The sequence below is a fragment of the Alosa alosa genome, chromosome 12, assembly GCF_017589495.1.
Source record: "Alosa alosa isolate M-15738 ecotype Scorff River chromosome 12, AALO_Geno_1.1, whole genome shotgun sequence".
Taxonomy (NCBI): Eukaryota; Metazoa; Chordata; class Actinopteri; order Clupeiformes; family Clupeidae; genus Alosa; species Alosa alosa.
Genome location: NC_063200.1, coordinates 26262630 through 26285613, shown reverse-complemented (window position 1 = coordinate 26285613; position 22984 = coordinate 26262630). Strand labels below are relative to the sequence as shown.

The 22984-nt window shown below is 40.6% G+C and overlaps 4 protein-coding genes across 7 annotated transcripts; 2 read left to right on the top strand and 2 right to left on the bottom strand.

Annotated features, from left to right (window-relative positions):
- Positions 1-21: 21 nt before the first annotated feature.
- On the bottom strand, positions 22-6341 carry mrps18c (mitochondrial ribosomal protein S18C). 2 transcript variants are annotated; one of them, XM_048258402.1, is made up of 6 exons: positions 6235-6341; positions 2670-2722; positions 2448-2537; positions 2281-2338; positions 742-801; positions 22-268 (listed from the first exon to the last, which is right to left on the bottom strand). In XM_048258402.1, the coding sequence occupies exons 1-6, from the start codon at positions 6251-6253 to the stop codon at positions 192-194; spliced, it is 357 nt and encodes a 118-aa protein (XP_048114359.1). In that variant the 5' UTR covers positions 6254-6341; the 3' UTR covers positions 22-191. The 2 variants fall into 2 exon arrangements, with proteins under 2 accessions (XP_048114359.1, XP_048114360.1); XM_048258403.1 differs by lacking the exon at positions 6235-6341 and adding an exon at positions 3095-3249.
- Positions 3336-13065, top strand: helq (helicase, POLQ like). The gene is given in 19 exon segments (XM_048258397.1): positions 3336-3888; positions 4151-4618; positions 4621-4780; positions 4914-5092; positions 5301-5501; positions 5598-5670; positions 5768-5865; positions 5990-6088; positions 6285-6430; positions 6617-6856; positions 7259-7400; positions 8019-8123; positions 8390-8600; positions 9086-9243; positions 9841-9939; positions 10401-10580; positions 11876-11989; positions 12468-12602; positions 12799-13065. Coding segments are annotated over 19 exon segments (3078 nt in total). The 5' UTR covers positions 3336-3708; the 3' UTR covers positions 12889-13065.
- Positions 13066-13185: 120 nt separating this feature from the next.
- On the top strand, positions 13186-20732 carry hpse (heparanase). 3 transcript variants are annotated; one of them, XM_048258398.1, is made up of 13 exons: positions 13186-13701; positions 13891-14027; positions 14623-14751; positions 15323-15496; positions 15798-15969; positions 16387-16434; positions 16952-17045; positions 18250-18356; positions 18565-18679; positions 18774-18898; positions 19005-19157; positions 19913-20068; positions 20644-20732. In XM_048258398.1, exons 1-13 carry the CDS (start codon positions 13484-13486, stop codon positions 20723-20725), a joined length of 1710 nt encoding a protein of 569 aa, XP_048114355.1. In that variant the 5' UTR covers positions 13186-13483; the 3' UTR covers positions 20726-20732. The 3 variants fall into 3 exon arrangements, with proteins under 3 accessions (XP_048114355.1, XP_048114356.1, XP_048114357.1); XM_048258399.1 differs by lacking the exon at positions 20644-20732 and having other exon boundaries at positions 19913-20472; XM_048258400.1 differs by lacking the exons at positions 13186-13701; positions 13891-14027 and adding an exon at positions 14155-14411.
- Positions 20608-22757, bottom strand: LOC125304277 (myosin light chain 5-like). The gene is made up of 7 exons (XM_048258401.1): positions 22674-22757; positions 22126-22233; positions 21559-21634; positions 21209-21313; positions 21027-21105; positions 20875-20923; positions 20608-20790 (listed from the first exon to the last, which is right to left on the bottom strand). The coding sequence occupies exons 1-7, from the start codon at positions 22674-22676 to the stop codon at positions 20689-20691; spliced, it is 522 nt and encodes a 173-aa protein (XP_048114358.1). The 5' UTR covers positions 22677-22757; the 3' UTR covers positions 20608-20688.
- Between the last annotated feature and the right edge of the window lie 227 nt (positions 22758-22984).

Below are 22984 nucleotides of genomic sequence, written 5' to 3'. Positions count from 1 at the left end.
AGAAACATCATGATACAGAAACATGTTCAACACAGACATTTAATATACATGTTAACAATTGGGAATTATAAAAAGTAAATTAACCAAAGCACAGCAAAAAAATAATAATCTTAAGACATAATTTTAGGAAAATGTTCATTTGTCATAAAATGTCTGTCTGTTTGGAAACTTGATGACCAGTATGCAAGATATTATTCCAGATGTTTGATGTCACAGATGTTGGGGTCCTTCATAAACTGGGGGTCTTTTAACGTCACTGACATGAAACCTTGACAAGGAGAGACTCTTTAGTCATGGGTATGAAAGACACAAACTCCAAAACAGATTATTTATAAATGTCCAATGCTATTGAAGTACAAATAAGGACTGTATTACTAGGTTGGTTTACATGGGCAGTTTTTGGCACTCTGATTAATTAAACTATTCAGATTGAAAAGTTTGTGCCATCTGTTTACATGGGGAGCATTCTATTTCGATCAGGTGCTTATGGGCGCTTTAGAATTTTTGATTGGAATAGCCGTTGTTGCTTTACTTTTCCTTGAGAAGATACAGCAGGCAATTCGATTGACCGTATACATGGCTGTTCAATCGGTAACAGAACGGAATACATCACCCCTTTCATTTGGATTAAAATTCTAATTGGATAGGCAGTTTTATTCCGATCCAGAATAAAAGAGTCCATGTAAACCCACTTACTGTTTCTGAATGAGAATATCAAACATAATTTAAAAGCAATCTTACCCATTGCATGTGCCCTCTTTATAGCTTTAGATATCTCCTTTTGTCTCCTCCCACAAAGTCCTGGAAATAAAAGAGCAATCATTTATTTTGTTACTTTTTCTGAATTTGTTACACAAACATATCCTCTACTTGTACATGACATATGCTTACTTTTGTGTAAATATATTCAATGGAAGGTTCAATCTAAATGTTTTACATAAAAAAGAAAAAAAACAAGACCCGTAAACATGTAGTTACAATGTTAGACATTAATGCAGTGCATGGCACACATCTCATTTTTTTGTTTTCAATGTGGGTCTGTGTATGGATCTGTGCATTTATTTTTGTAGTTGTTTTTTTTACTGAAAATACCAGATTTTTGCCAGAGTAGATTTTTTTTAAATCATCATCCTCCTGCAAAGTTTCGCCTCTGGTCTACAAAAACATTGTGCTCATACTCTGATCTCTGTACACTTTGTTTAACAGCAACATCTGCTTGCTTGTAACAGTGTACCCATAGGCTGTGACACATTGTGCACACTACTTTATATAATATCTCTGGTACAAAGCACAGTTGGCATGTTGGCTAAATGTGTCACATATATGTGTAACTAGCCACTGTGTTAAATAAATCAAGGTTTTATTAAAGCATAGAGAACATAATACTGTATCCATACAGCAGAGATTATCAATGACGGTGTTGTGTGCCTTCTGGTTTTTCTTCTGGTTTTCATACGCCATGAGAGCTCGGCTACATTACAGCCACTCGGACAAAAGACATATGTAAAAATATATACAAATTTATAAAACATATAAATATATGTTTTGAAAACTAGCATTAAATTGGATTTGATCCCGCAAAAGCAACACATGCATGACTCTCTCCAGCCTGATTCCCTACTCCTTGAGCCAACTAATACCTGGCTGTTACGCGATACAATTAACTATTGTAGGTACCATCAATTAATAACGTAGGCAACACCCAGGTAACATGTCCAGGCTCTGAAACAAGTGGTTGCCCTTCATCTAAAACAACTGGTTACCTTGGGCTGCTACGGTCACAGTAGGTAGGCCTCTGCTACTCCTTGTGGTTGATCAACTAAAAATAAAAGATGTATTTGGTGATGACGTTATTGTAGGCCTAGTAGACCTAATTATGAGAAATTAAATGGTACGAGAGAAGAAGCGATCTACATAGCGCACCAGACCGCGATGTCTTCAAGGGTTGAATGAAGGGAGTTTGCAAAAATTAGCGTATTTTTCAAGTCAATAAACATTCTTAATTTTTGAACGTCTTTGTCAGGGAACATTTGACTTTTCAAAACCATAGGCCTGGTAGTCGCTCAGACAAGGAGTTATAAGATAAAGGCAATACCATTTGTGTCACCTAATGCAAGACAAAATGTTGGCACGGTGTTGCTTGCATGGTTAATGTTTGGTTTGGTTTGGTTTGTGAATGTTTGACAACTCTGCAGCTGTGGTGAGCAACATGAGCACGCGCAAGGAAACCAGTAGGTGGGAAAAACCAGAAGGCACACAACAACGGCTTGTCTGACTTACCTGTTATGTGTCTGCCATAAATTCGCCCTGTGTGTGGTGATATAAACTGAGAGAGCAACTGTAAAGAGAAGATTGTGTATAGTAAGTTACTGAATCTAAAGGGTATGCATATGATCAACAAATCCATGACTGACAAACCAGAATCACAAGAAATGGACAAGACAAACCTGAATGTTTTTGTAATCTACTTTTATCTCGTTGCTGCACAGAATGCATCCTTTCTGAGGCTCCTTGAATGGATTTTCAATTTTGATGGGCTGGTGTTATACGAGACAATAACAATTCAATTACAGATCAAACGTATCAACATATCTACTAAAAATCGTATTGTCGACATTGTGCCATTGCATTATTTAGGTATTGATCACAATAAATGTATTGTGCATCACCATGTCTTTGTGGTCTTCATCGCTAGCAACTGATACACTTCGGGAAGCTTGCTCTGTGGAAAATTAGAAAACAAATAATTAGCCTAAAAATTGCAACAGTCCTGATAACAGCCTTTACCGAAATTATGCATCCTGCAAGAGATCCAACAATGTTAACACATTAGCCTAGAACGCTTACAGTTGAGTCGACATATAATTTTCCATCCATAACAACATTAGAATTTTGATGGATTTTAAGGGTAGGCCTATGTTTAAAAACGTTACGACTGAAGACTATTTTTAACGTTACACTGGTATAGGTTGTAAATCGTCCTTTACCATGACTTTCTTATTAGAAACATGGGCGCTAGCTAGCAGACGCCCTTCGCACACCCAAAATACCCGATAATAAAGAACGATTAGGAGCAACTTAACAGGATAATGACCTGCAACTTGACGTTTAAATCCCGCCTGTGAAGGTTAAGAAAAACTGTTCGGCAACTTCGAAGCGCAAGCATTTTGGTAAACATGCAGTCAAAAGCAGTTACCAAACGGACACCTTGCCACTGTCAAAACTTAGCACTTTCCGGTCACAGTGTATCAATGTAAAAGTCTCCTAGCAAATCTAGAATCTACACACCATACCATAGTTCCATCTGAAGGCAATGTTTCTACCGGGCAGCATTAAAGAAAGGACATGAGAGCTCGTATTTGAATGGCTTGTATCATGCGTGTTGATTTCGAATTTTTCTAGACATGTAATGGTAATAACAAATACTTTACGTTTGTAATGCCATTCATTTTAGAGGTTCCATAGTGATGTGTTACATGTAGTGTCGAGAACGTTTACTCTTAGTTGTTCGGTGAACAAAACAAGCTGACCTCTAATCGTATCTAACCTGTCATCGCACAATGTTTGTGAAGATAACTTCGAATGCTAAGTTAGGTAGCTGCTATTTAGCTAACTGAAAATTACCGTTAAATTAGTGCTCCAACCAATGACTCAACATACAGTCATTGGGTCCAACTTAAAGACTCTGAGGGAGGGGAAGATTGCACCATGATTAACAACACAGAAATTGTTGTCAAACGTGGATCCGTAAGAAAAAGGTCGAGGGATGGTTCGAGGACTAGTCTAACTCCTGCAAGGAAAAAAACGACCACTGATGGACAGAGTCAGCTCACTGCTACCAAGATAGAACACTATCTCGAAGTAACACCTGAAGGGAATGCACCAGAGGTAAATTCTTCATTGTAAACGTATTGCAGCATTTGTTGTTCTCCACCAGTGACTGTAGAAAATAGTGTTTTACAGTCATTGTTGCTCAGTTCTGTAATTAGCAGTAAAATAGTGAACCATAAAGCACCTGTGCAACACTGTCAACTGGCTGTAGTCTGTACGTAGAGGGATGTTGTCTAGTATGGTTTCTTGGAAGGAAATATGTTCCACAGTTGCATAATTGGAAAGATCAAACATATTTCTCATCCATCACATCTTTTAGTATTGCAGTGACAATGAGGATCTGTTTGGCGGATACGACAGCATCCTTGGAGACTCTTCTTTCATGGCCAAGCTAGATGATGCAGAACAACACGTGACCCAGCATAAGGAAGTCTGTGCAAGACAAAGTAATGAAAACCCTGATGCTAATTACACACATTTAAAAACTGCAGCCGATACAAATGGCGAGGGCTTCACAGACTCCCTCCTAGCGATCTGTTTAAAGGATGACTCATTTCAAGATATTCCTGGCTCACAGGTAGAATTCCAGGAAAAGGTGCATGAACCGTCAGATGGTGGCCACACCTCCACACCCCTTGGGAAAAACCTAAGGGAAGACCATAACCCTGATGCCATGAACAAAACAGAGGATACACAACGCGGTCCCAAGGCCAGGAGGAGTATGGCAAACGCTATGAAAAGAGCCATGCTTGGAAATGCCGCCACAGTTTCCCCAGTGTTGCAAAAATAGCTCAGCAGCAGAAGAAACTTCTAGTGACTGAAGAGATAAACGTTGCCATGCAGACCATGCAGTCCATTTCTATGGAAACGGACCTCGGACCATTCTTTGGCCTTCCCTCAAAAGTGAAAGACCTCATCAACAGACTGAAGGGCATTGAGGATTTATATGGTAAACAAAACATTCCCAAGTGTGCAGCATAGGGATGTCCTGTTTTGGCCACGTTCCTATTATGTATTTCAACAGTTTCTACCATTATAGCACTAATTGTAGGACATCTGTAATCTTGGTTTTTCTGTTTTAGATTGGCAGAAGACGTGTTTGACATTGGAAAGTGTTCAACAGAGGAGGAACCTGATTTACTCCCTACCCACCAGTGGTGGGAAAACACTAGTGGCTGAAATCCTCATTCTCAAGGAGATCCTGTGTAGGAAAAACAACGCCCTACTCATTCTGCCATACGTATCGTTGGTGCAGGAGAAAGTATGTGAATATTAATTTACTCTCTGCCCTAAAGTTTGATTTAGTTGAACAATACACATCTGAAAGTGATATCTTCAAGGCATAATTCTGTGATTCTTTTTTACTTGTTCATTGAATGTGTTTATTATAGATCACATGGATTCTTGTTGTATCGCTTCAGTCTTACAATGCCTGACAGCTTTTCCACTTGTTCACTTTCTGTTCATAGGTGCGAGGGCTAGCTAGCTTTGGTGTAGAGTTGGACTTCCTGGTAGAGGAATATGCTGGGAGCAAGGGCAAGTTCCCGCCTATCAAGAGAAGACAGAAAAATTCTCTGTACATCACAACTATTGAGAAAGGCCACAGCCTGGTCAACTCCTTGATTGATACCAGTCGGCTGGATAATATTGGTCTGGTGGTGGTGGATGAGGTACGTACTTGCTCAAGACATTGTGTGAATAAATATGCAGCCAATATTTAAATAATTGAGTTGGCTACAATCTCAAATCTTTTGGTTTATTTCAAGCTTCACATGCTTGGGGATGGAAGTAGAGGAGCAGTTCTTGAGATGACTTTGGCCAAAGTTTTACACGTGAGCAGTAAGTAGTTACCACAAGAGGTATCCTTTAAAAAGATTTGATGTTGCAATGATACCAGTATCCCATCATAAGTAATAAAAATGGAATGTTTGTGCAGAATCAACGCAAATCATTGGAATGAGTGCCACACTTGGGAATGTTGGTGACCTACAGAAGTTCTTAAAGGCAGAAAACTACAGTAATGATTTTAGGCCGGTATGTGTTTTAGGATGATGTGCACTCACATGGTATATCATGGCATGTGCTATTGTATATCTTGCTTCTCTGTGCATGTTAAATAGAGTTAAATAGAGCTTTCATAAATGACACTCGTTTTCAGGTCCAGTTAAAAGAATATGTGAAGTTGAAGGACTCTATATATGAGGTTGATCCCAAAGAAGAGCAATGTCTTAAGTTTTCACGCCTCTTGAATTATAAGGTATGTTTTAGCATCTCTGGATTGTGCCAGTTGTGAAACGCCACCATAATCTGCCAGTACCTGTGTACCGTATGGCTATTTGTGAAGTGTAACTGGTGTATACCTGTGTACCGTATGGCTGTTTGTGAAGTAGAACTTGTGTATACCTGAATAGCAATTCATCATTTCCTAAAACGATTCCCTTCTGGTTTGAAAGTATTCCAATAGCTTGAAGAAAATGGACCCGGACCATATTGTTGCCTTGGTTACGGAGGTGATTCCATCGCAGTCCTGTTTGGTTTTCTGTCCAACTAAGAAGAACTGTGAGAACGTGGCTGGAATGATCTGCAAGTACTTGGCACGGTTAGTAGACATGACAGTGGAATTCAAGCAAAGAATTTTAAGTGGAAATGGGAAAACTCAAATTATGTTAAATATGTATCATGTAATATCAGATCATATAATTCGGTTTCAGTCTATACTAATCAGTGTCTAATTAACCATGCATACATTTAAAAAAATATATACACATGCCATATTCCTCCATAGAGATTTCTTGCAGCACAAGGAGGCAGAGAAGGCCACTCTGCTGAAGGAGCTGAAGGACTGTGGGAACGGGGTACTGTGTCCCGTGCTGCAGAAGACGGTGCCATACGGCCTGGCCTACCACCACAGCGGCCTGACCAGTGACGAGCGCAGGCTGGTGGAGGAGGCCTACTCGGCCGGGACGCTCTGCCTACTCACCTGCACCTCCACACTGGCCGCCGGCGTCAACCTCCCAGCCCGCAGGTCAGCTGGAGCCTCAGCACTACAAAGAGAGGCCGTGTCTGTCTGCGCTGCTGTGCATGCTAGTGGATTTAGTGAAACATAATGAACTGTTAAGACACTGATTTATGAAGGTGTTTATTTCATTGTAAGAATTTGTCAAGTGACATCACTTTCATTTATATAGCATATTAAACTATTGAGCTCCCCCAAACCATAGTTCATATTTAATAGACAATATTATTTTTAAGTACCGGTATATGCTATTGAGAAATTAAGACGGGGACTTGATATGTATGTATTATACCAAGATATGCATTGTGTCATGTTGTGGTTGGACTGGGATTTGGCTGTGTGTGTGTGTGTGTGTTATTGTTATATGAATACACCTTTATTGAGAGTCATGAGTTCCCCCATGTGTAACAGGGTGATCCTGCGGTCGCCCTACATAGCCATGGACTTTCTGAGGAGGAGTCAGTACAAACAGATGGTGGGCCGAGCAGGGCGAGCTGGCATCGACTCCATGGGAGAGAGCATCCTGGTCCTGCAGGAGAAGGACAAGATCATGGTACAAGCAGCCAGCAGCCTGGATGCAACAGTTCTGTTTATTGATGACTTTTGGCCATGAAGGAAAATTAGTAGAAATTAGTTTTCTTGTGAGGCTTTATTTTTGCCATGTGATCAGTAATTATGTCACTGGTGTGCTAAATAAAATATTGAGAAGACTTTCTTCGTATTGGGGCAGCCGTGGCCTACTGGTTAGCGCTTCGGACTTGTAAGCGGAGGGTTGTCGGTTCGAACCCCGACCAGTAGGCACGGCTGAAGTGCCCTTGAGCAAGGCACCTAACCCCTCACTGCTCCCCGAGCGCCGCTGTTGTTGCAGGCAGCTCACTGCGCCGGGATTAGTGTGTGCTTCACCTCACTGTGTGTTCACTGTGTGCTGAGTGTGTTTCACTAATTCACGGATTGGGATAAATGTAGAGACCAAATTTCATTCACAGGATCAAAAGAGTATAAATACTTATACTTATATATTTGCATTCCAGCATGTACAGTAGTTGATGCTTTGTTGAGGTGTTTGTTGCTACAGTGGACCCCTCAGTTGTATTTAAAAATCCAACTCACTAGAACCTTGCGTGAGTTGCTGTTGCTGTCCTCATCAGAATGACCTGCTTTGTCTTCTTAGGCTGAAAAACTGCTGTCTGCTCCAATGGAAAAATGCTACAGCAACCTCCTTTATGATGGTGGCAAAGGACTCCTGAGTCTCATTTTGTCCCTCATTGGACTGAATGTAAGTGCGCTGCACACACCGGCACATTGTGACAGGCCAATTCCATTTTCAAACAGGCTTGAATGAAATATCAATCAAACAACTTTATATGACTTGACTTGAAACATGTTTAGTATCTTACATAATTTCCAATGCATCTGTTATATGTGTGTGTATAAATGTAATCTTACCAACCCTATTAATCCTGTTTTGGTTGTGATCGCTCACTTAAGGACTCCATTTGTAAACTCTACAACCCGTTCTCCATGTGCCTTTGGCTCTGCCAGGTAGCACAGACTCTGGATCAGATCAGGAATTTCCTATCTGGGACGCTGCTAGGCGTGCAGCAGGCTCATGTCTGTCCTGAGCGCAGCTTATCAGAGATGGCGGCCCAATCAGTGGAAGCTCTCATGGAGAAGGCCCTCATCACTTTCTCTCCGGACCACCCTGACGGCTCTGTTCTACTCATTACCAAACTGGGACGGGCAAGCTTTAAAGGTGTGTTTAAAGTCCATGCATACCCACCGCAAAGAGTATCTGAGCTTCTGTGTGCTAATGTTGATCAATGCATCTATTATCTATTATCTATTATTGAATGCAATAATTATGTGATGATAGAAGACCTTTTGAACAGGGAAAACCTCACAATATGCTTGACCGTGTTTTGCATCTTGAATGCCGTTTTGATGTTACATTTTATCTGGACTTGGAAAATCTGACCTAATGAAATGGAATTCCTGAAAAAGTAATTAAAAGAGATAAACTGTCATGATTCCATCAGAACATTAGCATTATTGCTGCTACCCACAAAAAATCTAATTAATGAAACATGAAGCACTCACTCACTGCCTAGCAAGTGCACTGCATGGCTTCACCATATGGGGGCAGTACTGCTGTTGTCTACCCAGCGCCGTATATAGAGAGCTCTGTGTCTACCCATCAACTCCACACACTGAATGCCTTGGTTGTGTTTTTGCCTACAGGCTCAGTGGATCTGACCTACAGCGATGTCTTGTACAGAGACCTGTCAAAGGGCCTGGAAGGGCTACTGCTCAACAGCTTCCTGCACTTAGTCTATTTGGTGACCCCGTACGACATGGTCTCCCAGTGCAAGCCTGACTGGATGATCTACTTTCGACAAGTGAGGTGGACTTAAGTCCAGCCCAGACTTTCTATGAACAGAAATTATCTTCTTACAAGGATGCATCAAACATGCTTATGCTCAAGTCATCAACATACAGGTGCATCTCAGAGAATATTGTGGAAAAGTATATTGCCCTGCCCAGATTGGGAGATTAAAGGCTCAGGAAACCATGGCCGGTGTTTTGACTTAATTAGCTGATTAGAGCTGTTATTTTATTTTTTTATTTAAGGTTTATTTGACATGGACATTGCACATTAATAACCATGAAATATAAATATGCTATATAGATACTTTATGTGTAATGAATCTAGATTATATGAAAGTTTCACTTTTTGAAATAAATTGAACTAAAAATGAACTTTTCCAATATTCTTTTTTTTTTTTTTTTGATGCACCTGTGATTTATATATCCAAATGTATCCTGCTCTGGCTTGTTTCTCTGTAACACATCTAGTGTCTTGTTCTCTGTTTACACTCACTGATGTGCCTCACAGAATTAGTTTCCACTGCACTTGCTTTCCGTCTCATAGCCTTCAGTTAATAGAACGGTGCCTGTAACCTTTGCTAATTCGTTCTTGATCGTCCCACTCTCAGTTCACGCTGTTGACTCCGTCGGAGCAAAAGATCTGTGCCGCGGTAGGAGTGCCGGAGAGCTTTGTGGCGAGGAAGGCGGCAGGCCAGAGCGTAAAGAAGGTAAGTGCCTGTGATTCTTTTTTCAATATAAAGTTATTATCAAAAGCTATGAAGTTTCCATCTCTGGGTCTTCTCATCCAAACGAAGGCAGGAAGCAGAGGGCTTCTAATTTGCTGTTCATCACATTAAAATCCTTTTTCCCCACTCAAGGAGAAGTGAGAAAGTAATTTCTCACAAAACTGACTCTTTGATCATTTGGTTGCAATTAACTGAAATGGCGTTCTAAGGAGCATATGTTGGTTACCTTATATTGCAGGAAAAGGACATCGCAAAGTGACAGTGTGATCTGGTGATGGAACCAGGATATTGAGCTGCCTGAGTGATGAGATTAATGGTTCATCATCTGTCACTCTTTCAATCCTTTCTTTTTTGTTTGTTTCTATCTATCTGTCCATCTCTCCTTTATTTCTTTCTTTTTCTCTTTCTCTCTCTATCTCTCCATCTCTCTATGTCTCCCTCAGTCTCAGTCTGTAGACACAGAGGTGGCCAGTCGTCTGTATCTGGCCCTGGTGCTGCATGCTCTGCTGAAGGAGACCGACCTGTGGAGTGTGTCGGAGCGCTTCCAACTAACCCGCGGCTTTGTGCAGACTCTCCTTAGCTCCTCCTCAGCCTTCTGCTCCTGTGTGCTCCACTTCGTTGAGGTCAGCTCACGCCTCTGACACCTGTCCACACTAGCCATACAGCACAAGCTGCTCGCACTTAGGCTGGGGATCACATTGGCCAGCGGAAAGCGGCAGCGGCAAGCGTAACGCAACGTTTAGACCACATTAAGTTATATCTCGTTCCTAAGTAACACAAACGGTTTGCCTAAACTGATAATTGAATACGCTTGCGTTGCGCTTTAAAAGTTGAACCAAGTTTAGCGCTCAGCTTGTTCAACACTAGTGTTACGCTAGCGCTGCCACCATTCCGCTGCCGAACCATAGAGAACAATAGGAAACCTGCCGCTTACCGCTGGTCAGTGTGATCCCCACCTTAAAGGACCAGTATGTAGGAAATAATGGAAAATAAATTGTAACCATTCCAAAAATTATCACTATATGTCGTCAGAGAGTAAGGAAACACAATGAATTGAAGTAATGGCTTATTTGACACCATTACTATAACCCGCAAAACTCGTGAAAAAAATGACTTACGGGTGGAATCTCTTGGAATTTTCGTTTATGTTTTGAACCATTTAATTCTAGAATAGAATATTAATAATGGGCTGACGTGTTCTCCTATTTGGGTTGCCAGCGAAGACCAACTGTCAACAGCTGTTAGTTGTAGTCACGAGCGAGTAGGCCTAGCCTACGAGAGGCAGGCAAATTTCCAAAATTAAAACAAGAAACCAATTAAGTGGACATCGGAGGAGCTTCCTGAGATGGCGACGTCTTCGTCAAATGAAGAATATCAAGTCTGACGCAGAGCTGGCCATATTTCTCCACGACAGGTAGCCTAGGCTAAACTTCATCTGCATCGCTAACTTCAGCTAAATATGTTAAGTTGGTTAGAGAGTTATTTTTTGTTTTGACTGTTTCCATAATGTGTAGCTGGGTCATGGTTGGAGAAACGTTACAGAGGCTGCAGGTCAACTAACGTTAGCTAAGTCTTCATTACATCTGGCAACCCAGAAGAGGCTTGCGTCTAGGTAGTCAAGGATACAAGGAAGTTTACTGTCACATGCATATAGTTACTGGAAGTAAGAAATGCAGTGAAATTGGTGTCAGCCTATTTGTGCATTTATGGGGGGGATTCCCCTTTTCCTCAATTTTCAGCACCTAGTATTGCACTCTGTAACTCTACTGCTCCTGATGCAATGACCCTTGACGCACTGGGTGCCCCCTTAGCACTAAATGGGCTTCCATTTCCATGTACCGTATCTCTGTTCTGTTTATGTGTGGAAGGTTTTAGTGTGTGTGTCCAAGCTGTTTGTGTTGGTGTGTCCCTGGTCTAGGAGCTGGAGGAGTTCTGGCCCTTTAAGGCTCTCCTGGTTGAGCTGACCCGTAGACTCACCTACTGTGTGCAGACTGAACTCATCCCTCTGATGGAAGTGGTGGGAGTCATGGAGGTCAGAGTTTAGAGTTCAGGCCCAACCCCTGCACTTATCTCCCTATTTGCATCTCTATAACAACAGCATTATATCCACAGCTGTCACAAGTCATCATCTTTATTCTTCCGTATTGCAGATTGCTCGAGGACATAAACTAGCATAGCATTACCATGTTGTATTTAACCTATCTATATGAAACTCTCAGTATGAAATTCTCAGTTGTACTGACTAGTTAGCCTCTCAAGAAGGCCAGAGAGAAATTTATATATATAAAATCAACTCTTGTCCATATGAGTTCAGATGTGGCTGGGAAACGCTCACTGTGGGCAGACCTGAGAGCTGCTTAAAGTCGAGACATTCCTGAAGAAACCAAATTGAGTTAACTCATTTGAAACACCTAATGGGAGTGGGACTGCTGCTGATGTGCAGTGTCTGTAGGCAGTGGGGAACTCATGAGGGGGGTGTGTGTGTGTGCATGCCTGCGTGTCTTCACCAGGCTCGGGCCAAGCAGCTGTACAACGCCGGTTACAAGACACTGGCTCACCTCGCCAATGCAGACCCCAATGATCTGGTCAAGTCGGTGGAGAACTTGTCCAAACGGCAGGCCAATCAAATAGTGGCCTCAGCGAAAGTTAGTGAAATTGAACTGTGCTGAACATATGTAAAAGAGATTGATGGATAAATGTTTTCTTGAGTCTGCATGAGTGTGGTACAGTAATGTTGATTGTTTATTGGACTGGCAACATTAGACTACCTTTTACATGAGTGATATATTCCTTTTAATATGTATGCTTTGTTTTGAATATATATTTGTTGTTCATTTGTAGATGCTGATCCAGGAAAAGGCAGAGGCCTTGCAAGAGGAGGTGGATGATTTATTGACAAAACCCATTGATCTTCCCTCAGTAGGGAGTTAGATTTTATATATATATATATATATATATATATATATATATATATATATAGCTGTATTTTGTGTAACTTCATTTATAATTAAGAAAAAAGAAATATACAATTGTATTTTATGTTACTGTACATTTGGTTTATATGGGTACTGTCTCAAACAGCTAAAATAAAACCTAAACAAAACCTCACGCTATGTTCTGGTTTCTGTTACTTCATTATACATTATTTAAATAAACAAACATGTATTAGGCTGTCTGAGTTCAGTGTGCATATTTACCATTGCACGAGCTTTTCACGTCGACCGTGCACTGCTGTTGGTGGGATTGGCCCTAGGGTTAGGGTTGATGTTCACTTCCCTGTCCTATAGCGTCACGCTCCACCCATGCGTTTTTGTTTGCGCTCACAGCAGGGCAGGTAGTTTGTTCTTACTGGAACACACAAAACAGAATATTCTCATGGAGCTCGCACTACATGAACTTCGGGACGACAGTGAATAGCCTACGTTTCAAACCCAAATCTATTTGCGACTGAATAGGGTACATGAGCACATCATCAATGAAGAAGAAAAGCACAAGACGTAAGACGTGAAAAGACAAGATTCTCGACATGGGTATGAATGCATTTGTGAGATTCACGGCCGCCTGGTTCTTTCTCATATTCCACGGGCCTTACGTTCGACCAGATTTGTTTGAAATGTTTGATGTGGAAGCAGTGCATGTTGACGTGGACCTTAATCGTGTGGCGAACAGGGTAAATGAGCGTTTTCTCTCCGTTGCCATCGATGCAAGCCTGGTCGCCGAGGAGAAGTTCATGTATCTTCTAGCGTAAGTCTTGGCGATTTCTGAACAGGACCTGTTCAAACATTCCCTGATATATCTTATCTCATGCCAATAGCGTTGTGTTCCTGATACATAGTGTATGGCTGATGATAAACAACTAGAGGATGTGCCACAGACATGCGTTCATTATTCCATTAAACAAGAGAAGTAGCCTAACTGTTGTGTTTTTATTAGATCTGCGAAGCTGAAAACGTTATCAAGTGCCCTGAGCCCTGGCTTTCTGCGATTTGGAGGGACCAAACAAGATTTTATGAAATTCAACCCCCGCAGTTATCATCTGCAACATCCAAGAAACTCTCATCCTTTTGTTGGTGAGTTTTTGTTTAGGCTACAGACAACATTTAGAGTGGGCTCAATCACTCTTTTATCTATCTATCTATCTATAGTTATAATATATAATTATGTGAGATCTGGTTCATTCATCACCACTGTCATGTTGTATTAGATGAGGTTGTTTGTGGGTCACGTGACCTCCTTTTGGCATGATTCTTTTTTGAGTTGATGAGCAAACAGTCGGTTGATTCATCTGTGGTCCTGAGTAGCCGAACCCTGAAGCTCAATGGCGTGTGTTGTAGTCAAAATTGGGATCTGAAATTAAAACAGGATGGTCTCCTATTGCCAAACTCAAACTTAACCGGAACATATTTGTATGTAGGCATAGATAGCCTACCTCCAAAGACAAAAGAGTGTGCTTGGTTAGTGTGTAGCCTACTCTGTATCTTACAGAAAGACGATGATGTCATTTTTTTACACTGAAAAGCAACATGTTAATGAGCCATGAAAAGGATGAATACATTTGAATAGATCAAAACAATCAATTTTGATGCCCGCATTTGAGATCTGTAATAATGCCTTTCTGCAACAGCTATAGATTGGCTAAGATGTTTCCTTTTTTTATACATTCAGGGGATACATGCAAGAGAATGGAACTTCCTCCATTGTTGGAGGAGAACCTGAAGAAAGAGTGGGCACTGCAGTCACTTTTTTTGCAACAAGAAGAACGGAAGGGAAAGTACAAAAAAGTCGGGTTTACTGGTGGGTATCTTTTTCTGATACCCTTACGTTAGAGTATTTGAATTGACTATAGGCCTACCCCTTATAGCTAAATATCAGAGTATTTAACTAGATGACATATCTGAGTATTTAATACTGTTATATGCTCCATTAACGTGAGATTGACATGATCACAAGTACATCTTCAGTGAAGATCAGATAAGACACACAGTCTAAGATGTGGTAGGAGTGTTAAAGTGTCAAGGAGAATATGGAACTGCCAAAACTCAGATGACTGGTTAGACTGGTTGTCAATCATAGTAAAAGAAAATTCTGGGTGTTTGCATCTACATTTTCTGAAAGTATTCCACACCTCCAAGAATGCATGTCTTATCCTTAGTTTTGGTGAGAGGGTATGTGGTTGGCTTTACTGGCATGTTTTTCTAACGGTTCAGAAGTAGCCTTATCTAGAAACTCCATTCAGAGTTATGCAGTACTGATATCAATCTCATACCATATCCCCTTGCAGGTTATTCCAAAGTGTTATTAGTTGGAGTAAATTATCCACAATAGCTTTGATTATCAACATCTTAAATGTCATTATTTTGCACAGAGTATGCTGTGGATTTGCTCTACTCCTTTGCAAACTGCACCGGCTTGGACCTCATCTTTGGCCTCAATGCTTTGCTAAGGACCAAAGGAAACTCCTGGAACAGTCACAATGCCCAGATGCTGCTGGACTACTGTGAATCAAGACAGTATAAAATGTCCTGGGAATTGGGCAACGGTATGACTGATCCCTCATCCTTACCTCATTCTCAGAGTATGATGGTCTTAGGCAAGGCTATAAGTTTATGTATAGAACATATATATATTTTCATGTACATTGGCAATTCAAAGTACATTATTACAGATGAGAAGATTTTTTTTTTTTTTTTAAAAACAGAAAAAAAAGTTTACATGGGTATATGAGAACATTTTCACCCGATTTTCCCAAAGTAAACAAACATTTTTTACAGGTATGTGTACTTACTGAAGCAGAATGTGTATGAGTGTGAGCTTAACCCAAGAGTCTTTTCCCTCCCTAGAGCCCAACAGCTATCAGAAGAAGGCTGGCTTCAGGGTAGATGGCTACCAGCTGGGGGAGGACTTTGTCCATCTCCGGAGGATTCTGAGCGAGTCCAAACTGTACAAGTCCTCAGGGCTCTATGGACCTGATGTCAGCCAGCCCAGAGACCACCGCCGGGATCTGCTGGAGGGGTGCGTGTTCCTCAGTCAATGTTTTCACCCCCATGCTTAGCTTCTACTTCTTTAAAAAGCCACTTACAATTACAGTGAAGGCAAAAAAATAATCTGGAGGTTGCGCCCTAGGGGTTGAACCCATTTCAATGTACTTTTTTGAGGTTGTGCTTTTTTCAAGTCTGTTCAGAAAAGTTTTTGTTGCTGTTGTTTTTTTGTGCTTTGCAGCAAGCTGGTTTAAAGTTTATATGTGGTGGTGCACTTAAACAGAACTGTTAAGTGCAAAGCTACCATGGAATGTCAGTAACTTAAACACTGTTTGCAAAGCAGGAGTGAATGATGACATACAATTTTAGTCAGTCAATGTAAGAGAATATGGGGTTCAGTTAAGGGATTACCTCAATAATAAGCATCAAAGTCAGTGTTTTACCCGTTCAGGTTTCTGGAAAGTGGAGCAGAGGCAATCAACGCATGTACCTGGCATCAGTAAGTTTGCATCTCACTCTTTCTCTCTATGTCTCTTTTGCCTCAGTTCTTCTTTTTCTTTGTTTCTTTCTCTCTTTCTCACACTTTCTCCTGCTCTCTCTCTAGTTTTTGTTTCTCTTTCTCATTCTTTGTCTCTGTCACTTGTTCTTCTCACTCTTCTTCTCCCCTCTTTCACTTTACTCTGTAGCTCCTCCTCCCACTTTTGCCCTCTCTCTTTCTCTCTCTCTCTCAGCACACAGTGTTCTGTAGTTGTTCTGTAGTCATACCATGCATTCCCATACCCAGACCAAACCCAGACACTGTGTCAGAACTGTATGTCTGAAAAGGGTAGCACATGGACTGTCCAAGAAAGGAAAGTCAACTTCAGCAAACATACTTTAAAAAACATGGCCGTGTTCATGTTGCTACCACAGCATATACTTTCCCCTGCAATCCCCAAAAAATAAAGCAAAATAAATGTTGGTTACACATCAGAGTAACATAGTGTTTTGTGATTTTTACTATTCTCTCTCTTCAGTTACTACGTCAATGGTAGAGATACTTCACTGGAAGATTTTCTGGATCCTGATGTGCTTGATACACTAGCCACAAAAACGCATGAAGTGCTTGAGGTAAAATGGAACACCTACCAAGTGTAGGTCTTTGCTTTGGACACGCCCTGCTGTCTATATTCAGCCTTATCGCACAGGTGCATTTGGCAATAAAGAAATTGTAGTAGTGTGTACATCCCCACTGGTGAGGTGCAGGGCAAATGGAATGTATATAAATGTATGGGAGTTTTTAGCAGAGTGTGGGCATTTCATCCTTTTATTGCTTTTGGCAATAAAACTAGCCATTGTACGCACACACACACACACACACACACACACACACGCCTACGCTTATCAAGAAACACCCATACACATTCTCAAGACAACCACTCTAAATACCCATTCACTCAAAACATTCTGCCTTTTGTGCTGTGCATTCTGCCTTTTGTGCTGTGCATGTCCATGCTGTTTGGTTGAGGCTCAATTGAGACCAATTTTAGTGTTCTTCTTCTTCTTCTTCTAATTCAGCTTCAACTTCGTTCAAACTTTGTAACGTAGGTCTTGAAAAGGACACTTGAAGAATGTATTTTTCACTTTTGTAAACTTTATACTTTTTGAGATATTAACAAAAAACAAGCTTATTTTCCCCCATAGACTTTGCATTGGCACTATGACATCACAATGGGCTAATTAACTTGATTTGCACCTGTATCAACTTCCAGCTGCTCAACTAGGACCCATCAAAGGGCCAGTTAAACTGATTGCACCTGTATCAACTGCTTTCTGCTCAACTAGGCCAACTCTCTCTGTGTCTTTCCATTCTACAAGAATATAAAGCACATTCCATCCAACTTTCTATCCATTCATCCTCTTCAAACCATTCACCGTTCAACTTTTAAACTATATACTCTGTCTCAGGCTTTAAACCTACAATCTGGCTCTCTTAAGACTACAGATTCTATTCAACTATTTCCTCTGCCCACAACTGTTTCAAAATAAATGTCCTCGCTACAATAATTCACTATTAAATAATTGAACTATTTAAACTACTCAACTATTTAACTGTTCAGCCATTTCAACTGTCAGTTGTTATCAACTATGACTCCTTCCAAGTTTCCTCTGCCCACAACTATTTCCAAATAAAAGTTTGTTTTGTATTTTATGTTAATATACAGTATGTTTTGCATTTTCATGCACTGGTAATTTCCTCGAAATTACATTTTCTAGTTTATATTATTTATTTAATCATCATTTCTTTATTTGATTATTGAAATTGTGTTTGCAGACTGTAGATATGGTTTCCCCTGGGAAAAAAGTTTGGCTTGGAGAGACCAGTTCGGCATATGGCGGTGGTGCATTGGGATTATCAGACACATTTGCTGCAGGCTTCATGTGGGTGCACCATAAGATTTTATTTTAAATTTGCCTCTTCATTCACAGTAATTGCCTGCATCACATTTCACATTTTACCTGCTACTACCAGATTGACCAAGTATTTTATGCTAAACCTGCAGAATATTCTCACTGATTATTCTATTACCATTCTATACAATTAGATTGTTTAGTGCTGAACACTGATATCAGTTCTGTTTACTTGCAGGTGGCTAGATAAACTTGGCCTTGGTGCAAAACTGGGATTGGATGTTCTCGTCAGACAAGTTCTCATTGGCTCAGGAACCTATCACCTGGTGGATGACAACCTGGATCCTCTCCCAGTATGTCTTTTGACTTTGATTAAAAACTATATTGGAAACATGGCCCTTGCCTCACCACACACTTCCTATGCTGTTCTCCCCATGACTGTCACAGGATTATTGGCTGTCGGTCCTCTATAAAAGGCTAGTTGGCCCTGAAGTGCTGCATGCTACGGTTCTCTCAACTCTAGAGCCCGGAAGGCGACTGCGAGTGTACTGCCACTGCACAAGTAAAAGAAGGTGTGTGTGCTCAGACACTCAAGAACACTCTTTCGATGGCCCAGTCCTATTTAAGTTCCTGTTTTTCCATTCATTGTTTTTGTGTTTTTATAACTTTTGATTTTAGCACAAGCTACAAGAGAGGCGCTGTCACCTTGTTTGCCCTGAACCTCAGTAAGAACACAGCTAAGATCTATCTGCCATCACACCTCGCAAACAGCACAGCAGAGGCCTTTGTGTTGGAGGCCCCCAGGCCTGGAGAGCAAGGACTTCTTTCCAGGTACTGTCATTTACTCCAGGGAAGCACAGTGTTACTTTTTAAGACATTAGCATATTTTAAACACATTCAGGAAAATTAGAAATGAAAGTTTAATATTATTGACATGTAGAGTTGCTATTCAACGTTCTAACTATCTTATTTTCTGACAATTTTTCTCATTATATTGCAAACCAGTACATCCCATTTTAAATGTAGTAAATTCAATATTTGCAAAATGCAAAGCAAAAAATGCATTCCAAATCTTTTGTATCTTAAATGTAATTTTGACCTCACTAACTTTGTGCCGTTAAGCAATGTGTAGCTTTTGTTCCTTTAAATTTCAAGGGATAAATAATCAACCTTACCTGTTTACCTTACCTGCTTTGAAGGCACACCATGCAAGATTTTCACCTTTATGAAGCCAATTTGATTGTAAACGAACCTGTAATAGGTTTGTGTTGCCAAAACTTGCGAGAATCTGAAACATTACCTTGTCAGTAGATATAGTTCTTTGGAGTTCTTTCACCTCCACAACAAAAGCATTTGCATTGTGTACAGGGGGGATAAGTCACGAGAACTTTGCTATTTCCAATAGCAGAGTAACATATACATACATTGCGACTCTAGAGGGAGCTCTAAACTCCCCAAAAACCTATACCTGCATAGTGTACCATTAATAAGCCTAATTCTTGTGTGTATGCTCAATGCCTATCAGGATTATTGAAACTCCTTTTGCATTCTTGTCTCCTGTGCAACTGCTATATGATGATGTTCAGGTCAGTGAAGCTAAATGGCTTGGTACTAAAGATGGTGGATGACCAAACGCTGCCCGAACTCAAGGGCGTCCCACTTCACGCAGGGGAACCCCTGAGTCTGCCGGGATTCTCGTTTGCCTTCTACGTCCTGACTGAAGCACACGCGTCAGCCTGCCAGTGAGCTTTTCCCACTCATACATGATGTGACCAGTACTGTTTACTTTATTTTACACACTGTGCTCTTAAACAGGGAAAGATATGATGTTTGTCATTGCACTGTGAAATTGCCAAAGATCTCAGATTTGTTTGTAATATTATAAATTATGCATTTTTGTACACATTGCTGATTTCAGTGTGGTATATATTCACAGTTCTGTCCAGCAGGACTGTTGTAATAATTATTTTCACTTGCCTCAACTCCTTTGATTACTTTTGCAGGGATGAACATTTTTATATGGACAGTACAAGATATTCAAAATCCAAGCTGTTTTTGTCAGAAATCATGCATAAATTATGCTGTGAAGATGTTTACACTTCCTGCTGTATATATCTATTAAAGTTGACCACTGGACAATTTCAAAGGGACTTCAAGTATCTTTTCACTTTCACTTCACCTCTAAAACTAAATATTCTGATCCAACTAGTTCCTAGAGCCCATAGCTCCTACTTCATACAAACTTCATTGTACCATTTACACACTCAAACAAATATATATATATTATTGAGACAAAGATTTTATTCACAATTCACAGACAGAACGTATGGTTTGACCCGATTCACAAGGGATGTCGTGCGTCTTACTCCTCCTGTTCTTCCCCATGGGTGATGATGTAGCACAAGGATTTATAGTCCAGGTTCCCGGCTGCATCAATGTTGGATGACTGGAACATTTGCTTCACCTTTCAAGCAGGATTAAATTATCAGACCTCTGAGATTTATTCACACTATGCCAAACAGAAGAGAAGAAAATTAAGCTACTTTACCTCCTCTGCAGAGAATTTGTCTGCTTGTGTCATCAGTATATGTTGTAACCTGAAAGACAAAGTTAACAGATCATCAGAAAAAGTAATGTTACTAAGCTTTGTTATTTCTTGTCGGTTTGCCTTTGAAAAATAAAATAAAAATCAGGACTTACTCATCTTTGTGTACGAAACCTTGTGCATTAGGATCAAACATCTTAAAGGCATTCACAATGGTGTCCTCCGGGTCAGTACCTTTAAGCAGAAACATTTCAGAGGTGCTTCACACTAATTTTTCATACCAGAATTCATTGTTATTATGTGTTGGCACACTAATTCACCCTAAAGCACAGTTTACCGTATAATTTCTCCCCAAACAGGTTGAGAAACATTGTGAAGTTGATGGGACCAGTGGCCTCCTTCAGCATGTCCTCCAGCTCCTTATCTTTTACATTCAGTTTGCCTATTGAGAAGACATAGTATTATAGTTTTCATCTTCAGACTGTGGATATTTATACATGTTTGCCAGTCACATTATCTCAAACAGAAATAACCATTTAAATGTCAACATAAATATGACCAGCTTGACTAGTGGATGAAGTAGTATGAAGTATCCTAGTTGCTAGAAATTAGAATTCAGTACTCATTAGGGCATAGTTCCTCAGGATGTTCACAAAAAAACAATTGTGATCTTTAGGAAACACCCACCAAGAGATGCATATGTGTCTTTTAGGTCCTCTTTATCGATGAAGCCATCTCTGTTCTGATCAATAAGTGTGAAGGCCTAAATACAAGAGCGAGAAGAGTAGTGATTAGTTTTCCACTGAGGCATCACAAGATGTTACTTCCCAATACTGAGGGAGGTAAGTGAAGAGAAGTAAATAACATGGTTGTTGTTCATATCAGAGTCTACATGAGGCTATGACCTTTCATTCAGACTTACACATACATTTTCAGTTCCGTTTTATTCATATCTGGATTAACAATGAACTCAAAGAAACATTTTAGAGCTATCACCAGTTGATGTGAAGGAACTCAGTTCAGTGAGGGATGCATCTGCTTGTGGCAGCTCAGTAGAAAGAAATGAGGGGAAAGAGGGTGAAGCAAGAGAATCACAAGGCAAACGTTGAGGTTGAACTAACAGCACCCAGAGGAGGAGACACTGTCATTAGTGCCTCAGCTGTGTTCAGCCGTACATCACTGCACCCTTTCTCCCCCGAGAAAGCAGCCTAATTCACAACATTATCTTCTCTCAGAGTTTCAGGCGCCTATTACCTCCTTGAATTCCTGGATCTGTGTCTGCTCAAACATGGAGAAGACATTGGAGGAGGCTCTCTGAGCACGCTTGGCGCCGCCCTCCTTCTTCTTGGTCTTCCTGCTGGCCTGAGAGACGAAGGGCAATTTGATAACAAAATCATTTCCTCATCTTGTCTAGCAGTGCTAGAATTTCAGATTCCAGAAAGGCTTGATGTACCCATTCAGGCTACACTATGTTCATGCATGACAATACTCTCTAATAATACAATAACAATTCAAGTTTTAGCCATTACAGAGCTTTTTTTTCAGGAGATGGGTGGACTTTCATTAACTTTGTTGACCTGCTTCCAATTAGCATTGGAATTATTTCAAAATATTTGCACTATCAAGAAATGTAATTAAACTGAGTCTATAACATCTGTGCTATTTAAGACTAAAGAAAGACTAAGATTTTTACTGAACCGCATCAACTCAATAACTTTCAATCCTCCTTCACTGACAACTGAACTCAATAAATTGAACAGCTATCTTTATGTTGTGGTGAAAAGATAGTTGGGAAAACTCACCATCTCTGTCGTGCTGTGATGCTGTGCGTGATCAGAATGTGGCTGGTCATCCTGGAGGCAGATGGCTTAAATATGGCAGCTGGCAGTCTCCCGGTGGGGACGAGATACTGGCTGGCATGATGGTGGCTCCATAGGGGATAATGCTGATCCGGTTGGAGACCCCCAGGTCTGGTACAAGTATGCCATACATGGGCAGGTTGGTAAGTAAGGGCCAGGGGCCCCTGAGGCCTAGCTTGTGCTGGTGATAAGTGGATACTTTTAAAGCATTACTTTGGTGTGGACATTAGGATTAACAGTGATGAATTCTTATA